General features: G+C 41.2%; 1 protein-coding gene across 1 annotated transcript in view; it reads left to right on the top strand.

The window, feature by feature from the left end:
* Nucleotides 1-18454, top strand: part of mboat2a (membrane bound O-acyltransferase domain containing 2a) — a 40878-nt gene that overhangs the window by 19143 nt on the left and 3281 nt on the right. The window contains exons 2-12 of the mRNA XM_069718186.1: nucleotides 580-725; nucleotides 5251-5328; nucleotides 11489-11584; nucleotides 12509-12564; nucleotides 14132-14186; nucleotides 15016-15202; nucleotides 15926-16118; nucleotides 16716-16819; nucleotides 16912-16976; nucleotides 17217-17349; nucleotides 18164-18315. Of these exons, the coding sequence (XP_069574287.1) occupies nucleotides 580-725; nucleotides 5251-5328; nucleotides 11489-11584; nucleotides 12509-12564; nucleotides 14132-14186; nucleotides 15016-15202; nucleotides 15926-16118; nucleotides 16716-16819; nucleotides 16912-16976; nucleotides 17217-17349; nucleotides 18164-18315 (1265 nt within the window). The remainder of the gene's footprint in view (nucleotides 1-579; nucleotides 726-5250; nucleotides 5329-11488; nucleotides 11585-12508; nucleotides 12565-14131; nucleotides 14187-15015; nucleotides 15203-15925; nucleotides 16119-16715; nucleotides 16820-16911; nucleotides 16977-17216; nucleotides 17350-18163; nucleotides 18316-18454) is intronic.

Raw genomic sequence — 18454 nt, 5'->3', positions numbered from 1 at the left:
GCACAAATGAGAGTTGAGTTTAAAGAAAGGGACACGGTAGGTAGACCGTAGGTAGACGGTAGGTAGACGTAAGCACAACACTGTGTATCTGCAGCAATATCAGAAAATGTCATTCAAACGTGACTGTTATGAAGGGCTGTAGTCACGATGGTGCCAAAAAGCCTTGGGATAACACAATCCAGTCAGATCAATAGGATGTAATATATGTCCCTCTTTTCTATCTTGCACCATATTCTTTGTGGCAGTAATCAAACAGAGAGGTTCCCATTGTCCTCTCCCTGAGGGATTCAGTCAGGAGTAAAGCCTCTTTGCTCTGCCATTTAGAGATATTAGGAGATGAAACAAGGTCTCAAACAGCTGCTCTAACCCAGCTTTACTATCGCCTCTCACACAGCATGTGTTATTCGAAAGAAAAGTCTGTACGAATATACTATAATGCATACATTTAAAAAAAAAAGATGGATGCATTTCGCCTAATTTCTTACTGTGAGAAACAGTTTTCAGCTCATTTCCCACAAATCCTTCACGCGCGAGTGAAACTCATGAAAACACTTTTTTTTTTTGTGCCTCTCCACGCAGGTTAACTTTGTGGCGTGCCAGCTGTTCGCCCTGCTGATGGCTCTGTGGTTCCGGATCTACCTCCACCCCAGTAAGACCAGTCCCTTCATCAGACATGTGGTGGCCACTCTGTTGGGCTTCTACCTGGCTCTCTTCTGCTTTGGCTGGTGAGTCACCGCTCCGTCCTTTTTATACTCAACTCCTTCTTTCCTTCCTTCCTTCCTTCCTTCCTCAGAATTTTTTCACCATATTATGCGAGTGACGTTGTTTCCCTGCCGACTGTGACCCCGTTGCATTTTCATGCTGTTGTGAACGCATTACTATTCGCTTCTGAATACTGTTATACTCATGGTTCAGTTATTGGTATGTGAAATGTTATGTAATAGAAGGAAATATTATGTAATGAGGTGTCCACTTCTGCCCTGTCCATTTCTACTTCAGTTATCCTCCTACATTTCCCAGAATGCTACTTCATAAACCGCAGAGGATAATCAAACATTTAAGTAATCTTTTAATTAAAAACTCCGACCCTCCTGTGAATACAGCTTCTTCAAAGTGAGGTTTTGCAGGGTTTTTTTTTAATTTTTATTTATACACTGTATGTATTTTATTTGTAAAAAAAATTGTATAAATTTTGAAAAAATTTCCCCTCGGGGATTAATAAAGTAAATACCATACCTACCTACCTACCTACCTACCTACCTACCTACCTACCAGGGGTCTGCAACCAGTAGCTCACAAGGTAACTGTTGAGTATGAGTGTGGTGAGTATCAATTTGTTAAAGTTCATATAAAAGAAGCTTATTCAGCTCCTTTGGGTGAGTTCAGCTGTGCGAATACATGTTTTAAGTGTCTGAGAGTGACTCATGTAGCTTTCATTTTGTCAAAGTAGCACTCAGAGGGAAAAAAGGTTGTGGAAACCTGCAATGTTCTGGTTTTCTCACATGACTTAGCGTAAACAATCAATCAATACAGTACAAGTCAGGTTAATTGTTTAGTTGTGGCCTAATTTCAATTTGCTATAGTTTTTACACGGAGGCGTACCCTTCTTTAGAGTAGTGGAAAGTCTTTGTTTGATCAAAAGACAAAGCCACACACACACACACACACACACACACACACACACACACACACACACACACACACACACACACACACACACACACACACACACACACACACACACACACACACACACACACACACACACACACACAGAGCTTTTGTGACTGCACTGCATAAAGTTCACAGACGCATGATTATAGAAGGATGGACGAGAGGCATTGAAACTGAATAATGAATTAAACTGAATGCTATATTGGACTCACTTCCACTTCCACTGCCAGACTGTTAAAGTGTTCCCCTGCCCTGATTAACTTGCTGACTTGCTATCATTGGAAACATGCTGACTTGCTGAATCTTTACCATTCAGGTTTCAAAATACAGAAGTTGACAATTCATTTTCTGTCAGTGAACTAGTTGTTTACAATTTAGTTGATTTATTCTCCCCTTTAAGGAAATTAGTAAATTTCAACACCAGTTGTCGGAGATAGTTGTTTTGAATGATAGGTTTGATATGTAAAGAGTGCTTCATTCACTGTTTTTATTTTCACTTTATCCATCACCCCATTGAGTTTGCCTTTTGTTATTCTGCTTTTGCTCTCCTGTTATCATCCTCCAGCCTTTTGCTGGGCTGCTATCTGTCTGCTGTCGTCCTCTCGCAGCACTTCCCTTCCTCGGCCTCTCTCAGCCCAGCCTCATTCTCTTCATCCTTGCCAAAGCAAATGGGTCGATCGGGTAGTAACTGATATCCAATTAGAAAGCTATTGCCATGTAATAGACAACCCACTGTACCTTTGGCACAGTGCCTCTCAAAGTGCTGCTGTGTGTGTGCGAGTACAGATGTGCAAACAGAGAAAACATTAGGCAGACATTCAGACGGACAGCTAACCAAACATACAAGTGTTATCTGGTCATCACGGGGGCTGATGAGGGCCTTATTTAACCTCACCTCGCCCTGAGCCGGAGTTGGATCCTTTGTTAAGGTTGGACAGATAGAATGACTGATTCCTGAATCAGAAACGAGACTTTCTTCTTGCCAGTGTGACTTAACAGTGACTCATATTTAGTGGTTTAGTGGTATTTGAGAACGCACCTGTAACACACACACACACACACACACACACACACACACACACACACACACACACACACACACACACACACACACACACACACACACACACACACACACACACACACGGGTGCACGCGTTGTGCATTTGTGGCTCGTTTCTAAGATTGTGTAAGCACTATTGAGGCAAGTTTACATACAATTGTCAATAATGTAGCCGAGATATTTTCTTCTCTCAGATTTGACAAAGTCAACAAGATAATCAAGCTATTTTCAAAAGTTGTTATGGATTATTTATTTAAAGTGTGATTGCCTGATTTCACAACACATTCCTGTAAATGTTTCGCAATTAAAGCTAAGAGATGAAGGGTTTCTGAAATGCTACAGGGAATTTAATTTTGAATGAATACAGGAAGTGTTGAGTTTGTAACTTCAACAGGGCAAACTGAAGCGGATCAAAACGAGACTTCAAGTTGATTGAATCAATCAATACACTGTAAATGATGTCAATATGACAGCTTTGACCATTCCCTTTGTTTTTATTGCCTCTCTTGATTGACATAAGCTTTAGAGATGATAGGATTTGAAAATGTAAATTAATTTAAACTAGATCAAGAGATCTGTGAACTTTTGAGTAGTAGTGGCCGATTGTACGTTCCACACTACAGACTGATTAATAAAATATATCTCTCATCTTTAAAAACAGATTTACATTAAAAAACAAGTTAGTCTTGTCTTCCTGTCAGTAGATATCTCCATCAGACTATATATGCTTCATATCTTTTATTCTATTAAAATCGTCATAAACTGTATAAGATGGTTGTTACTTTTTTCCCCTAATTTTATCCCATTTTCATGAATGTGCAGTTAATATGGGGCAGAACATGTAACCATACCATCACCACATCAGCAAAAAAAATATTAGTAGAGAAAAACAGAAGGAACTGAAACTGAATTAATCAGGTAGCAAAAGTCAATGACTACTGAGATGTAGTCAGAAAAGTGGACAAATACTTTCAAAGTAACAAAAGCTATAATGATGTCAGAGGAGTTTTGTTTAGTACAATTCATTCTCTCTGTTTGGCCAGGACCAACTTTAAGGCTATTTTTGCCCAAATGGCCCAAACAATCAATATGTGAAGTTTACCTCTGTGAAACCCTGGCAAAGAATTTTATTGTCTGCAGTAATTAGTAAGTAATAAAAAGCCCATATAAATGTCTTTTGGTAGATTCATTTTACAGAGGTTATGTATGGTAATTATTGCACTTGCCTCAGTGTTTCAAGTGAACTGTTTTATGTTGCACCGTCTGAATTAGGCCCTAATTACAGTAGTAAAAGTGTTCACATCATTTGAATATCTGGTTTTACAATACTGTGCTGTTTAATGACGCAGAGAATGAAATCAGTAATTTAGAACGACCGGTGAAATGATTTGATTAACTTGTGGACTTGGGTGAGGCTGCAGTCACTCGGTTCAACCTCTTCCTGTGTGACGCATGAATGCATCTGCACGCACACTTTTATACACACACACACACGCGCATGATAATTTTAGCTTTCACTGTGCACACACACACACCACACACACGCACACACTCCCTCTGTTGTGCCTTGGAGGGCACCTGGCTGTGAGGTCCAGGAGGAGCTTCCTTACAGATGCTGCAGAGCGTCGGTTTATTTTTGGATGTATTCCCTCTCTGCCAGACGGACGAGCTTGTTCTTGGATGTCACTGGAGAAAACAAGTGGAGATTGTTGAACACTTGAAACATCGAAGGGGAAGTGAGTTTATCTTGGGGTGTTTTTAAAAAAAAAAAAATTTATAGACTTTTTTTTAAACAGATTGTCATGTTTGTTTAACGCATTCCAGGCAAACTGGTTTGAAGTGTCTCTGTGTGGAAGATCTTTGCATTTTATTCTCCCTGTCCCTCCCTGAGATATTACTGCATTCTTTAATTTGCTGGCCAGTTCATTTCATTCACCCACTGTGCTCTCGTGTCCCCTGCCTAACCCCTCATGCCCTTGTCCTCTTTGTTGACTCACTGCTAACACAGTGTGGCATCTCGCCTCTCCTGGAGGGTTTGACGTCGGTAGGATCACACACTGTGCCCTTCAAGGACCCATCCGGTAGCTGCTGCTGCTGCTGTTGAACTGTGTGCCTCGCAAGAAAGGACAAAATATGTGACAGAGTTTGACGAACACACATTCATTTACTGTAATGGTGCGGTATTCCCAGTGTTGCCGGGAATTAAGAAGCTAGTGTGATGGTGAGCATCACTGTCCGACCCTTTGTCTGGAGATGACGCATTACCGGTTGCAAAGGTCCGGCCTCACATGGCTGATGGTGTGACTGTGGTTTCGTAATGCTCTAATTTCCTCTTCCTAATAACAGCACTGGTTGACCAAGCAGCATGTGGATGGAGCAAATAAAGCTTCCCATAAGGAAGTGGGAATTAGAAATAAAACATTTTCCAGTAAACATTAAGCAACAAACCCATGTGAACAAAATGTTTAAGATTTCCAGAGTTCCTTATCGTTTATGGTGTCTGTCTCTCTACAGGTATTCTCTCCATTTCCTGCTACAGAGCGGTCTGTCCTACAGTGTGATGGTCTTTGCTGGCCTGGAGCACATGCACAAGTAAGAGCAAAGCTCACTTTCAATTAATTGCAAGGTTTTCACAGAAATGATAATAAATTCATTGTTTTGATGCATTTTTTTAATGAAAAGAATGAAAAACCTTTCTCATTTCAACTTCTTAAATTTGAATATATTGTAGTTCCTTTACTTCTCCATGACGATGAACTGAATGTCTTTGTGGACTGCTGGTCGAGCCATAACGAGACACTTTAGGCATCACCTTGAACTTTGAAACACTGGTTTACTTTTTTCACAATTTTCGGAAATTTTAAAGAGCAAAATGTGAATCGAATAATCAAGAAAATAATCAAAGGGTCAGTTGATAATGGAAGTAATCATTATTTGCTGCCCCAGATCTAATAGTTTCTTACATTTTATGAATCCTAAATGATAAACCCTGCGTTTCATATCAGTTGACTACATATTTATCTCCTTTGTGTGCTTGTGCCTTCGTTTGTTTGTCTGTGAGGCTTACAAGGCTGGGTCGCGATGACACTAATTCTGCCTGTGGGCTTCCATCTGTGACCATGGCTCATCAAGACACACATGCGCACACGCACACATTGCCTTCAATGTTATTTTTGCCGGAATTCAAGGTTATGAGTGCAGGTGTGAGTGTAGATGTTTCCCCGTGGGGGTAGTACTCTAAATAGATGCTGCAAAAACGTTCATCACAACAGCAGCTGCTCTCGGAAAGAAAGGACTCCAAACCCAGTGACAAAATGACAATGATGGTAATAGATGAATATGATGTTTTGACATCATGCAATGTTTTCCATCGCACTATTTTTGAATTTTACTATCTACAAACAGCATTATTGCCCTTTTAGCATGGCATCCTGTCTGCTGTGTAAGTGGGTAGATAAAAAAAGACTACGTCTGTCACCCAAGCCAAACCAACACGGCACACATTCATTGTATTCAAAGATAAAGGTCACCCAGCCGCCCCAGATGAAGGTGCAGCTCGGGGCAGAGGGGGAGAGAAACGTAGAGGTGGGTCACACCTACATGTTCATGTATGCTGAGGCCGTTGAACCCTCTGCCTCTGATTTTTGCATAACAAATGACTTACAATCACCACAACAGGTTGGGATTTAACTGCCGCTCGGTGCTTTTGACACCTGCGTGTAGAGGTCATCATATTGTTTAGCCCTGCTCTTTGAACTACTCTTCACTGAGTTACAGACTTTCAAATATTTCACAACATACAAGTAAGCCATTGGTAAAACTTTCCCTCTCCCTCCTTCAATATTACATGTGCCTTCATGTCTGCAATTGTCTTGTTCTGTCTCAGAAATTCAAATGTCCCTTTCTTTTCCTTATTCCTTTTTTTCTTTTTGAAATCAATTATAGTTTTACGTTTAATATTTTTACAGTATTACACAGATCACAACAACTCCTGCTAATGATAATACTGCTGAGTGGAGATATGTGGTGTGACATATATAATAATGTCTTCCACTATGAAACTAGCTTGCAGTGGTCACAACAGTGAAGGCCAATCCACTCATGAAATGTGTTTTCCATTCTATCAATCAATAAACCTAATGAATCCATGTATACAAACATTACTGATTTCTTCCTGCTCCGCCTACCTAGAAACAAGAAGTACATTTCTGTTCCTCTGTGCTGCAGACAGACAGCTACTTGGAGTCTGTGTATTGTGGACTGAACAGATCAAATGCTTCAGTAGCAACGTGTGTGTGTGTAGTTCACGTCTCCCTCTTACTGTTGGACTCCCAGTTAAGCTTGGACAAACTTTGAGAGCAAACTCTGTACAGCACACCACTCCCAAGGCCAGTGTTCTGTGGTTTCTATCTTTGTTCTACCACTACGCAGCCCTTACGGGGGTGGGGTGGGGTGGGTGGGAGGGTGGGGTGTACAGTGAGCGCAGTATGAAAGCTTTATGGAGCTGCAAAAAGCTTGTTTCTGCACGGTGGGAATGGCTGAATGAATGTGGACCTGGCTTAAGCCTGGCTGCAAACTCACGAGAAAGCTCTTTGTTCAGTGGGAGGCATCATATTTCATACCATTCACTCTTGTGCAGCGCGACATCCCCCTTTTCTCCCAGTACCCCGCTCCAGTTGCCTCAAGTGTGAACACAACACTGCCTGCTGGTTCAGGAGGGAGAACGGTGAAGTTGTTAGATATGATTTAACCAATGAAGTAGGCTGTCACAAAAGAGAAAGAGCCTTCTTTAATTTATAGTGATGTGAAAGAAGAACCATAGGAAAATAATAGCTCCAACTGGTGAAGAAATTTGCTTAATGCAAATAAAGTATATCTCGCATCAAGCGCGATAGCATTGGGGGGATATGGCTAGTTGTTATTTGTGTAATCAAACAGCTTGTTTTATGTGAGTTTTCATTTGTTTTAAAGGCCCCAAAAGGTAAAGAGATCTGTCTCTTCATGAAACCGCTGTGCTAGCCAGTAGGGCTTAAAGATAAAATTCGGTCTTTAAAACTAGTATGCTATTTCACCGGAATTCTTTGTAGTTGTGTTGAGAAAGCATGAACCTGATTTTGCCATTTATGCAAACTGCAGCCTCACAGTTGCATGCTGAACAGATGGAAATTTCCTCTGGATCCGTGTATGCGTTTGAGCAAACATAAGGTGTGCCTCAGGGCATTTACTATGTGTACACAACCTTAGGTCTTGTTCAGACACTTATTTAAAGCCTGTGTTAGTTTTCCTTTCTCCGTGTACAGTGTGTAGCTGTAGACGTGCTCTCCTGTGTGGCTCCTTGTCTACTCGGTGACCCGTCTACGGTCGTCTCGCAGCTGGAAGCCAGCCTACTTTGCTCCCCGGCTCCAACCGATCCATCGAGTGGAAATGAAACAGACCCCCCTCCAAGCTGTGAATTACATAAAACACAAATCAGATGATGATCAACAGGATCCCTGTTGGGCACACTGCAGATATAGCTGGTGCAGTACATGCAGCTCATGCCCTCTGCAGCTGTGTGCTGCCAGTGGAGAAAGCTGATCTAGTAGAAATAGGTGTGTTGCTACGGTTGAAAATGTTTGTTGAGTCAAGAGTAAAACTTGTCCTTTGTGCAGTGCTAACATGCACATTTTATGCCACGCATAGACTCTGTGTCAAAGCAACTATATTTTCTGCCAGAGGTTTAATTTCTGCGTCATTTTCCCAAAAGGTTGTTGACTCTTCACCTCGTTTTGACATTGATGAAGTTATCTGTAAAATGATTTTGTCATTTGCTTCAAGAAAATCTTTAATTTGGTAAAAGCCTGTTGAACGCAAGTGAACATCACTCCAATGCATCAGTGAACTAGTGGGTTGTAGCCCCGGATGCTCTGGTTTCATCTTACAGTTACTTGAGGATGTTGAGTGAGATCATGAGCGGTGTGCTGCAACTGGGATGGGCTGACATGGGGACAGACTCCAATTGGTGTGTTTCAGGATATTGCAGCAACATTGAAACTAAATTAGGAGACATTTGTGACACTTGTTTTGTTCCAGATGCAAACTCCATGGTCCTTTTGCCTCTATGCTAAAAGCAGATCTTGGCAGGGAGGGTATTACTTAAGTTGCGTCAGGTGCTGGTATTCTGTTTGACCCTTGGGCACTAGCAGGATTATACTTCTCAGTATGCGCAAGCACCGCCCGCATGCGTGCAGGTTATCTTTAATGTCTAGATTTACTCCAGAGACCACACGCCATGGCAGAATGATTGTTGGTACATTCGGTGCCAAAGCAGTCAGGGGAACATGCATGATTTTGGGATGAGTCTTTTGGCCCTTATATCAATTCAAAGCTATATAGTTTGTTCAACACTGCTTTGTAATCTCGTATGATGTGATAGATATATACACCACTTACTGCTTTGAGACGCAGCCTATTTTATGTAATATATAAAACTGCATGTTTTATTTAAAAAAATATAAATTTCTACCAATCGCTTAATGTTTGTTGCTTTGTTCTTAAAAGTTACGAAAGAAGAAGGCATGCTGGGAAGTACGAAGTGAGGAGCCAGCGAAACACAGATGCACCAGGCCAATAATAATTATGTTACTCTGCAAAACATACGTCTGAGCGAGCAAGTGAGAGAGCAAGAAAACCTGATCCATGCACAAAAGTTACCAACACAGCACCGCCATATAACTCAGATTTGGCTGATTTGGATCATGGAGGCAGCCAGAAAAATGGACCGATTCTGCTCTTGTCACACAAAAAAAAGCAACAAAACAAAATCATAAAACAATATTTACGTACAGGACTACAGCTGCCGGCACCACTGGTTAGAACTGCTCCCAGTTTCTTTCTGCTTGTTATGTACCACTGAGAATCCAATTAACAGAGATTGGGCCTTGTGACATTTAATCTGTGGCATGTTTTGGGAGCTTTTTTAGAATCAAATCACATAAACTGAGAGAGCTTTGCAAACCAGATAAAAAAAGATTGTAGAAAGCAAACAGAGTGGGATGTTTATAAAGAATAAATGAATACAATGTCCTCAGCTATTTGTCTAATAATGAGCAAGACGACTAATATACCGCAAGGCAGATGAGAAGTTTCTGTCTTTCAATGTTTTCTGCAAACATTTATTTCTTTAGAAAGGCTACAGGCAACACTGTTAGGTAAATGCCACTAAGGGTCTTCAAGAAATCCTCCAGTGTTCCAAAAATAAATTACTCCCCATGAAACAGACATTTTAACTCGTATTACAGAATGTATCCATGCAGCACATTTAAATGAGCACTGTTGCTGCACAGCTGGTCCGGGAATACAGTCACCATTGTGAGGAGCCATGTAGTCTCCCATATATGGGGATGCTGAAGAAAAATTGTGTAAACTGTTATGCCCCCGGAAGAGATGCCAAGTGTGGGGTGGGTACAAACAGAAATCTCAGAGCACATAAAAGGAGTGTATAATGATTATCTCCTGTTTACAGTGCTTTCTCTGGGGCTTTTGTGATTAATAGTAGTGTGTAATCTCAGAGGTTTTAGTGACGAAGCTCTGAAAATAGTTGTGCCTTATTTTGATTTCTAAACACTCGGCAGCAGAGATCAGGTGATGTCTTGGCTGCTTCAGATACAGTAGGCTTTCAGAATCAAGAGGTCCCGTTGTGTCTTATCTCCAACGCAGCCTGGCTCTTGCTGGTGTGCTGTATTCCTTCTCGGAGCAGCACAATCCTCTTATTGTTGGCAGTGGAGGGATGCTATCTGGCTAGCTTCGACTTGGGCTGACTCCGCAGCGGCTTTGTACCACAGGCTGCTCTGTCTTTGGCTGCTTCTGTTGTGAAAGGTTGTGTTGTCCTCCTTCCTCTGACAGTGACACATTACTGGAGCTTTCTCTGCCCTTTTGTCCAGGTTTTGGCCCCCCTCCCCATTCCATAGTTCAGCCCTGAGGCCACTGCCTTTTATGCTATATTGTTGGAGGGGAGGGAGGGAGTGAGGGAGGGGGGGAAATCCTCTTTCTGACGCAGAGCGAAGGGACGAAAGTTTATTTTCTCCCCTCAGAGCTCCCAAATTAAAGGTTTACATTATGTATACCAAGGTGCCCCGTCTGAAAAGCACCACAGCACAGTGCCCATTAATTATAATAATAATAATCAACTTTATTTGTACAGCACCTTTCAAACATAAAATGCAACCGAAAGTGCTTTACAGAAGAAGGTAAAAAAAAAAGAAGAAAAAAAAGAAAGACATAAGATACCATAATGCAGTTGATAGGATAAGTCAGCAGTAAAACAACTTGGGATAACAAATAGACAACTTTAATCCGAGTCAGAAGAAGCATTAAATATAAAAAGTAATAGAAAAAATATAGAATTACTTAAAAGCAAGTTCATAAAAGTAAGTCTTGAGCCGTTTCTTGAAACTGTCAACAGAAGTTGTTCTAATTTGCAGCGGGAGTATGTTCCAAATCTTAGATGCATAAAAAACAATGCTTTTTTGTAGTTAATTTTTGGAACATTTCGCCAGCCGTCAGTACTCGAACTAAGAGAACGGTTTGGAACAGAAACTGCTGAACCATTAAGAGCCTTAAAAACCAGTAGAAGAATTTTAATTGAGAATAAATGTACCAAAGTTTTGCAGTTTTTTTGGGGGGTGTCAACTTGTACTTTTATATATTATTTAAATAAAGACATACTATAATATATTTTTCTCTCTCCTCTTTTTCTTCCTTTTCTGTGCAGGTACTGCTTCATTGTGACACTTGGATACTTGATATTGTGTCAGATCACACGAGTTTACGTGTTTGACTATGGCATGTACTCTGCTGATTTTACAGGGTAAGTTACTCCACAGAGCTTTTTAATTATTAGCTTTTTATTTCATTAAGGCCACAATTTTTTTATTTGAATCAAAAATGGAGTCCAAATGATGCTCAAAAGAGACACAGTCAGTAAGCATCAAGTGAATATTGGATATGACTCCAGCTGACAAACAGAAGCGTGTCACACAGCTCGGCTGTGTCCGCAGGAGGACGACGACGATAGGGACTTCAGTTCCTTGCGGTTGGTTCCCACTCCTCCAGACTGTCTGACAATTCAAGCAGACAGCCCGCACTCCCAGCAGGGTGGGGGTGGCTAGTTGCTAAGCAACCTAATGCCAACCTATACTGCCTCTGTGAGGGTGGAGATTTTGCTCCTTCGGCTGCGTCTCCGCTGCCCCTCTGTTTTTCCTGAAAATGTCAAATTCACATGTTTTCTAAATGTCAGTGTGACCCTTGTAGCCAAATATGCTGTTGTCAATAATTTTCCTCAAAACTTCGAAGCAATTTTATTTAAAGAGCAGATCCTCTCCAGGCCTGTGCCTCTGTAGCTTAACTTGATGCTGCCACCAGCAATTTTCATGTGTAAAATAAATCAGGAACTCACACTTGCTGATGCAAGCATCAACTGAAAGGTTGTACACAACTAAATTCAGGCTAAATCACATGAGAGCAGACTGTGCAATGTTATTCATATAGTGCTTTGACAGAGAATGATTTTATTAAGTCAGGATAAGGAAGGCTGAGCAGCACAGGACCGGATCTGCAGGTCCGCAAAGTGGACAAGAAAAATGGAAAGAATACCTACAGCAGACCTACACCTACTTTTGTGAAAAATCTAAAACCAACCATTAAATCAACTTTTAGTATGTAAGAAAATATTTCTGGAGAAATGTCACATATCAAAACAGCTGAAAATTGTTTTTGTTCTGTTCTTTATTAGGCCCATGATGGTTATAACGCAGAAGATTACCAGCTTGGCATTTGAAATACATGACGGTAAGACGAGCATCGAAAAGCCTGTGTGCTTTCTGTGTGTGTGTGTGTGTGTGTGTGTGTGTGGGTGTGTGTGTGTGTGTGTGTGTACTCTTAAAAAGAAAAAAACAAAGCAAAGTGGCAGACGTAACTGAAGTGAAAATGCCAGTTCAATTCTCTTTGGAGTTTCAAAACAGATCACACTGCCTCTTTCTGAGCCAGTAGTCACTTCTGACAAACGGACTAGTGAACCAAAGAGAGCATAAACCCAGTTATGTAATGGAGCAATGACCAAGCAATGACCCCCCCCCCCCCCACACACACACACACACACACACACACACACACACACACACACACACACACACACACACACACACACACACACACACACACACACACACACACACACACACACACACACACTATGTAACAGTTTATTAGCTGACTTCAAACATACTGAATCAAACTAGGCTGCATACTGTTACAATTCAATTACAACCTTCGAGCCATTTATTAAAACATACAAGTGAAGTCGAGACGCGTGTCCTGTTCCAATGGCATTACTGCAGACCCTCTGATTTTTGAAGCAGGGCAGCTTTTTGAAACAAATACAGAGTTTGCTGCTATTACTGAGACACTGTGTGCTAATTTGGACTAAATAAAGATGGAGAGTTGAGGTCAGGTGTTAAAATACACAAGTGTGATCCAATGTGAGAGAGTCAGACGGTGATGAGACTCACTCACAGCGTTTTAGTTCCAACTTGGAGTCTTAAGTCCCTGCGGGAAATTCTACTCTGATCACAATCAGCAGGGTAATTACAATTTGTGTATCGGTATGCGCGTGCGTATATATGTGTGTGTGTGTGTGTGTGTGTGTGTGTGTGTGTGTGTGTGTGTGTGTGTGTGTGTGTGTGTGTGTGTGTGTGTGTGTGTGTGTGCACAGTAGAGAAGCACAGTGTTTTCAATTCTCTTCAGGTCACTGCTTCTCGTGCGTCTAATGAGAATCTAAGGCTGTAATTCACCACCCTCTGAGAACTGTCACACCCTGATAACAGTGAACTGTTTATTCTGACACACGAGATAGATGCCAGGTCTGAAGAATACATTCATTAAAGGCACCAGAGGTTTAGTTGTGGTCAAGGGGCGGGGGCGACAAAATGTAACCAAACATTGTGTTGCACAAGAAGTTGTTGGCTCTTGTAGCCTAGCGTTGCGTAGCCACAGGTCTTCGTAACAAAGAGCAGACTGAAACGTGGAACAACCCGTATTTGATGATGACCGTTTATGAGATGTACACAGAGACATCATGCTTTCTCTCACTTTCTCTGCTCATGTAAAGAAAATTGGTATTATTTACATTACAGAGCTTTGTGATGCATGGACAGTTAATTCTGACACTGGCTAGGTTTCAGACTATATTTAGTGTGTGTGTATGTGTGTGTGTATATACATACACACACACACACACACACACACACACACTAAATACATATATATATATATATATATATATACACACATATACTATTAAGCTGTTATCCATATCCCATGTTACCATTTTAAAGTGCCCCTCTGTGTCTCTCTGCAGGTTTGACCAAGCGAGAAGGGCAGCTGACTCCCAGTCAGAAATACCTAGCTATCAGGTATGTGACTCAGGTATGTTTTTAATGGTTCAGATGATGAGTTCACTCAATCAAGTTGAATTCAAAAAGGTGGCATGGTTTTTAATCGCAATTTATGAGCTCTGTCTGATGCTTTTTATTTTTGCGTAGAAAATCACTAAATTGCAACCCCTTGGGGAGCATGAAATGCTTAAGAAGGGCAAAATGAAAAAGAAAAACGGAAAAGGAAACATTAAACCCACATGTTGCATATGAAACTAACCTAGATGCACACATAAATACACAGATGCAGCCAAAGTTACCCAAACTGAATACGTTAAATCAAATGCATTTTCAGAAGCAATATTTTGACCCTTTTATTGCAGTCTAATCTTGGAAATGTACTGGACTTTTATAAAAAACATATACAGATTGATCATAAGCTGCACTAGATAGTTTGAAATTAGGTCCCCAAGAGTGATGCATCAACTGACAGCCGCTAACTGACAGCCACTGGGAAGGTGAGGAAGGAGCAGTGGAAACAGGAGCTCCTGTGCTGGCAGTTAAATTACTACTTCACCCAGATGAGGAAATTCAACTGGGAAGCAGCAGGAGACCACAAAGTCTCGGGGGTCAGTCGGTATCCTCTGTCTATGCTGGACAGTATAGTGGATGAGACAACTGCTTGTTTCTCAGTGAACAGGTAGTCATCATGGGCACTACTTCATGGGCACGATGCCCTGGGTTAATTCATTTTCAGGCATTTAGTCTGGACTGTGTAAGGATTGCAACACAATATGATGGTAAAGCATCGGAAAACTAATTTCCTTTTTTCTTTTCTTGTTTTTGTCTCCACCCCGTCACCCTCAAGTCGGATGCCCAGTTTGCTGGAGTACCTCAGCTACAACTGTAACTTCATGGGCATCCTGGCGGGGCCTACCTGCTCCTACAACGACTACATGGCCTTCATCGAGGGGACGTGCTACCAGCCGCGCCACCAGGAGAACGCCAACGGGAAGGAGAACGGGAAGTACAAGCAGAGCGAACCCTCACCCAAGGTACAACACACATGCACACGCAGATTCTGTATAGCTGAAACAAACACAGTGATGTTTCAGTTCCACATTTAGCTTTTAGCAGATACCATTTAATTAGTATGCAGTAAAGAAAAACAGCAAATATGCAGACAGGCTTCACATTGAATACAAATTGCTTCTTCTTTTTTTTTTTTACCGAACTCAGAACATAATGTTAAGACGTGTAAAATAGACCTCCATTTTTAGCTGTAGTTTGCAAAAAAAACATTTTAAGCTTTAAACCCTCAATGAGGGTACTTGAATACAACATTCGTGGTTATAATATAATATTTCACTTACTACTAATGCTCAGAGTAGAGCAGTCTTAAGAAGTCCAGGGTTTTTATGATGTGTTTGATTCCCTCTACAGAAACACGAACGGAGACATTATTTACAATTTAATGATGCGAATGTGTAGAGCTCAAGGTTATTGATGTATTCTTGCTGCATAATGCATTAATACATTAATTACACACTAAGATGTGTCTGAAAAGACAAAAGGAACAGAGTGAAGCACAGATGTTGCTAAATATAAAACATGAAAGAAAACTTAAGGACTTGAGTTAGCTTCAAATCAACTGTCCTGAGTTTTTGAAGGAAAAGTATTGTCTCGTAATGTTGTTGATAATCCTTTGTGAATGTGTGACGGCATAATGATATTAAATTGGACTGCTTCTTTGTGTCTGCACTCTCACCTCTGCCCAGAATGACGTCATCTCCAAGCTGTGTACGTGCGCCATCTCGCTTGGCATCTATCTGTCGCTGTGCAAGCTGCTCCCAGTGGAGCACTCCATCAACGACGACTTTGTCAACTCCACACCCTTCCACCTCCAGGTCATCTACCTTTACCTGGCGATGCTGTCTCTGAGGCCCAAGTACTACTTTGTCTGGACACTTGGTGAGTTTGAGGCGACGATTAAAGTGGTGGAGGAAGTGGTTTCATTATGCTGGTTTAGTCCTTTAATTCAGTAACGGGAAGAAGATGGTACTTACATTGTCAAATTACACAGTTGATCTAATTGTAAATTATGCCAACAAATATCAGAAGAGACTGTTAGCAAGACACATGGTGAGCGATTTCGGAGATAAAGCAGGACAAAAACAGATGTGAATTTTACATTTAACTGTTACTGCTTTGGTTTTATTCAATCCCACTGCTCCCCTGAGTGGTATGAACTCACTGAGCTGCTCTGGGCTCAAAGAATTGTATTATTTGTGAAGTAGTCTGTGCAGTATGTTGAGATACAGCCTTAAAAAAAAAAAAAAAAAAAACCTCTTATTTAACAGCATGTCTTGATGTTACAGTGCCATCTAGTGTTAAATTGAAAACTGCAGCTCTTCGTACCTAACCAGCAACAAATGCTGGTAATGCTGCTTCTCCATCTGTTTCTGTCACTGCTTCACACACTTAACAGCAGCGGTAAAGAACAGTAACCGCTCCACGTCCTTAAACTGCATCATTGTACTCAGAAACATTTGCACATTTCTCCTGCAGCTGATGCTATCAACAACGCTGCTGGATTTGGCTTCAATGGATACAACAAAGACGGCTCCCCACGGTGGGACCTGATATCCAATCTCAGAATTCTGGACATTGAGGTTTGGATCTTTCTATGAGACCTATTATATCCTGATAAAGGCTCTTTCCAAGTAAAACCTAAAAGTGAATTTTTTTTTGGATCCAATTTCAGTTCGCCACCAGTTTCAAGATGTTCTTAGACAACTGGAATATTCAAACAGCTCTCTGGCTCAAAAGGTAAAAGCATTCCGGTTGTAATACTGTATCTGACTCAGTTTCTGTGAGAACAAGTCGTGACTGTAAAGCGGTGTTGAAATATGAGCGTAGATTTGTGATCCATATCTGCATATTTCAGGTTGAGTTTTTGTACTGTATTATTTGATCAGAACCAGAATTTAAAGCAATTAACTTTAATGCAGTGAACAAAGGCTGAAAGTCTTCTGATTGTTTGTACTGAACTCCGGGTTTTCCTCTCAGGGTGTGCTACGAGCGCTGTCACATTAACCCCACCGCTGCCACCTTCCTGCTGTCAGCCATGTGGCACGGGGTGTACCCTGGCTACTACCTGACCTTCCTCACTGGCATCGCCATGACCATGGCTGCACGTTCAGTGAGTACACGCGTTGTCTCCCTCCATACCAGCCAAATTCAAACAAATAGATAAGAATCATAACTTTAAATCAGTGCATGGCTCTCTTGTCACCTAGCAAACCAAACATAATGGGTACATTTGCATAGAGTGTCTGACACGGAGAGCGATTTGTTTGCTGCTGCTCCGCTGGCGCGCAAAAGCTCTTTAGATTTACCACAAACACTCAACAAAATCACTTTATGGAGAGTAAGTGGATAATGATGAAGTAGTGCCACTTACTGTCTACCTCTTTTTAAGTGTGAGACCATTACTGCTATTCTATGCGAAACCAGACTTCTTCACTTCAGTTGTGTGAAACAAGGAGACAAGAGGACATTTATGTGGAGACAGTGGAGTCATAGTAAAGTAGAAATGTGCTGTAACTCTGGATAATATATGTAGGAAGGGTTGTTTAACTTAAATGCCCAAACAGTAAATGTGTTGTGCAGGTGAGTTCCTGCAGAGACTTTCTTTCGTTATCTGAAGGAGGACACACAGATTACTGACCCAGTTACGCCATAAAACTACTGGCCATTGCCACACAGAGATGTTCAGAGATAAATTTCTCCGAAGAGTTATGAGATGGAAAAGACAGAGGCAAAAAGAGGCAGTAAAAAAAAAAAGAAGAAAAGAAAGATGGGTAGATAATAAGCAGGGCCAGGCAATAATGTCTGATATCATGCAGAGGTTTCTGGAACGAGGTCTGTTGGCTCAATTTGAGTTTACTGAGTGTTTGAGTGTAATTGAAAGTTTCCAGCCTTGTTTACTTACAGGACATCTTCTTTTTTTCCAGGTAAGGCACAACATCAGACCGTACTTCCTGGTCTCTGACTCATACAAGTGCATCTATGATGTCATCACGTGGGCATGGACTCAGGTTGCCATTAGTTACACAGTGGTACCATTTGTCCTACTTGCTGTAGGACCCTCGCTCAAATTCTACAGGTATGTGTGTTCTTGACATGTGCGTTGATATTAGGCCTCTTTAACACTCTTTCTCAGTGAAGTAATTAATAGAGAGACCCATGTTCACAACTGCTGTTGTGTGAAATTATTGTAATATTAAGAATGTAAATGAAGTCAC

Source organism: Brachyistius frenatus, unplaced genomic scaffold (assembly GCF_029030835.1).
Source record: "Brachyistius frenatus isolate BFR_SWC_R1_liver_20210118 unplaced genomic scaffold, ASM2903083v1 Contig_187, whole genome shotgun sequence".
NCBI classification, from domain to species: Eukaryota; Metazoa; Chordata; class Actinopteri; family Embiotocidae; genus Brachyistius; species Brachyistius frenatus.
The sequence above is the reverse complement of the archived record's forward strand: the minus strand, read 5'-3'. Positions and strand labels throughout refer to the sequence as shown.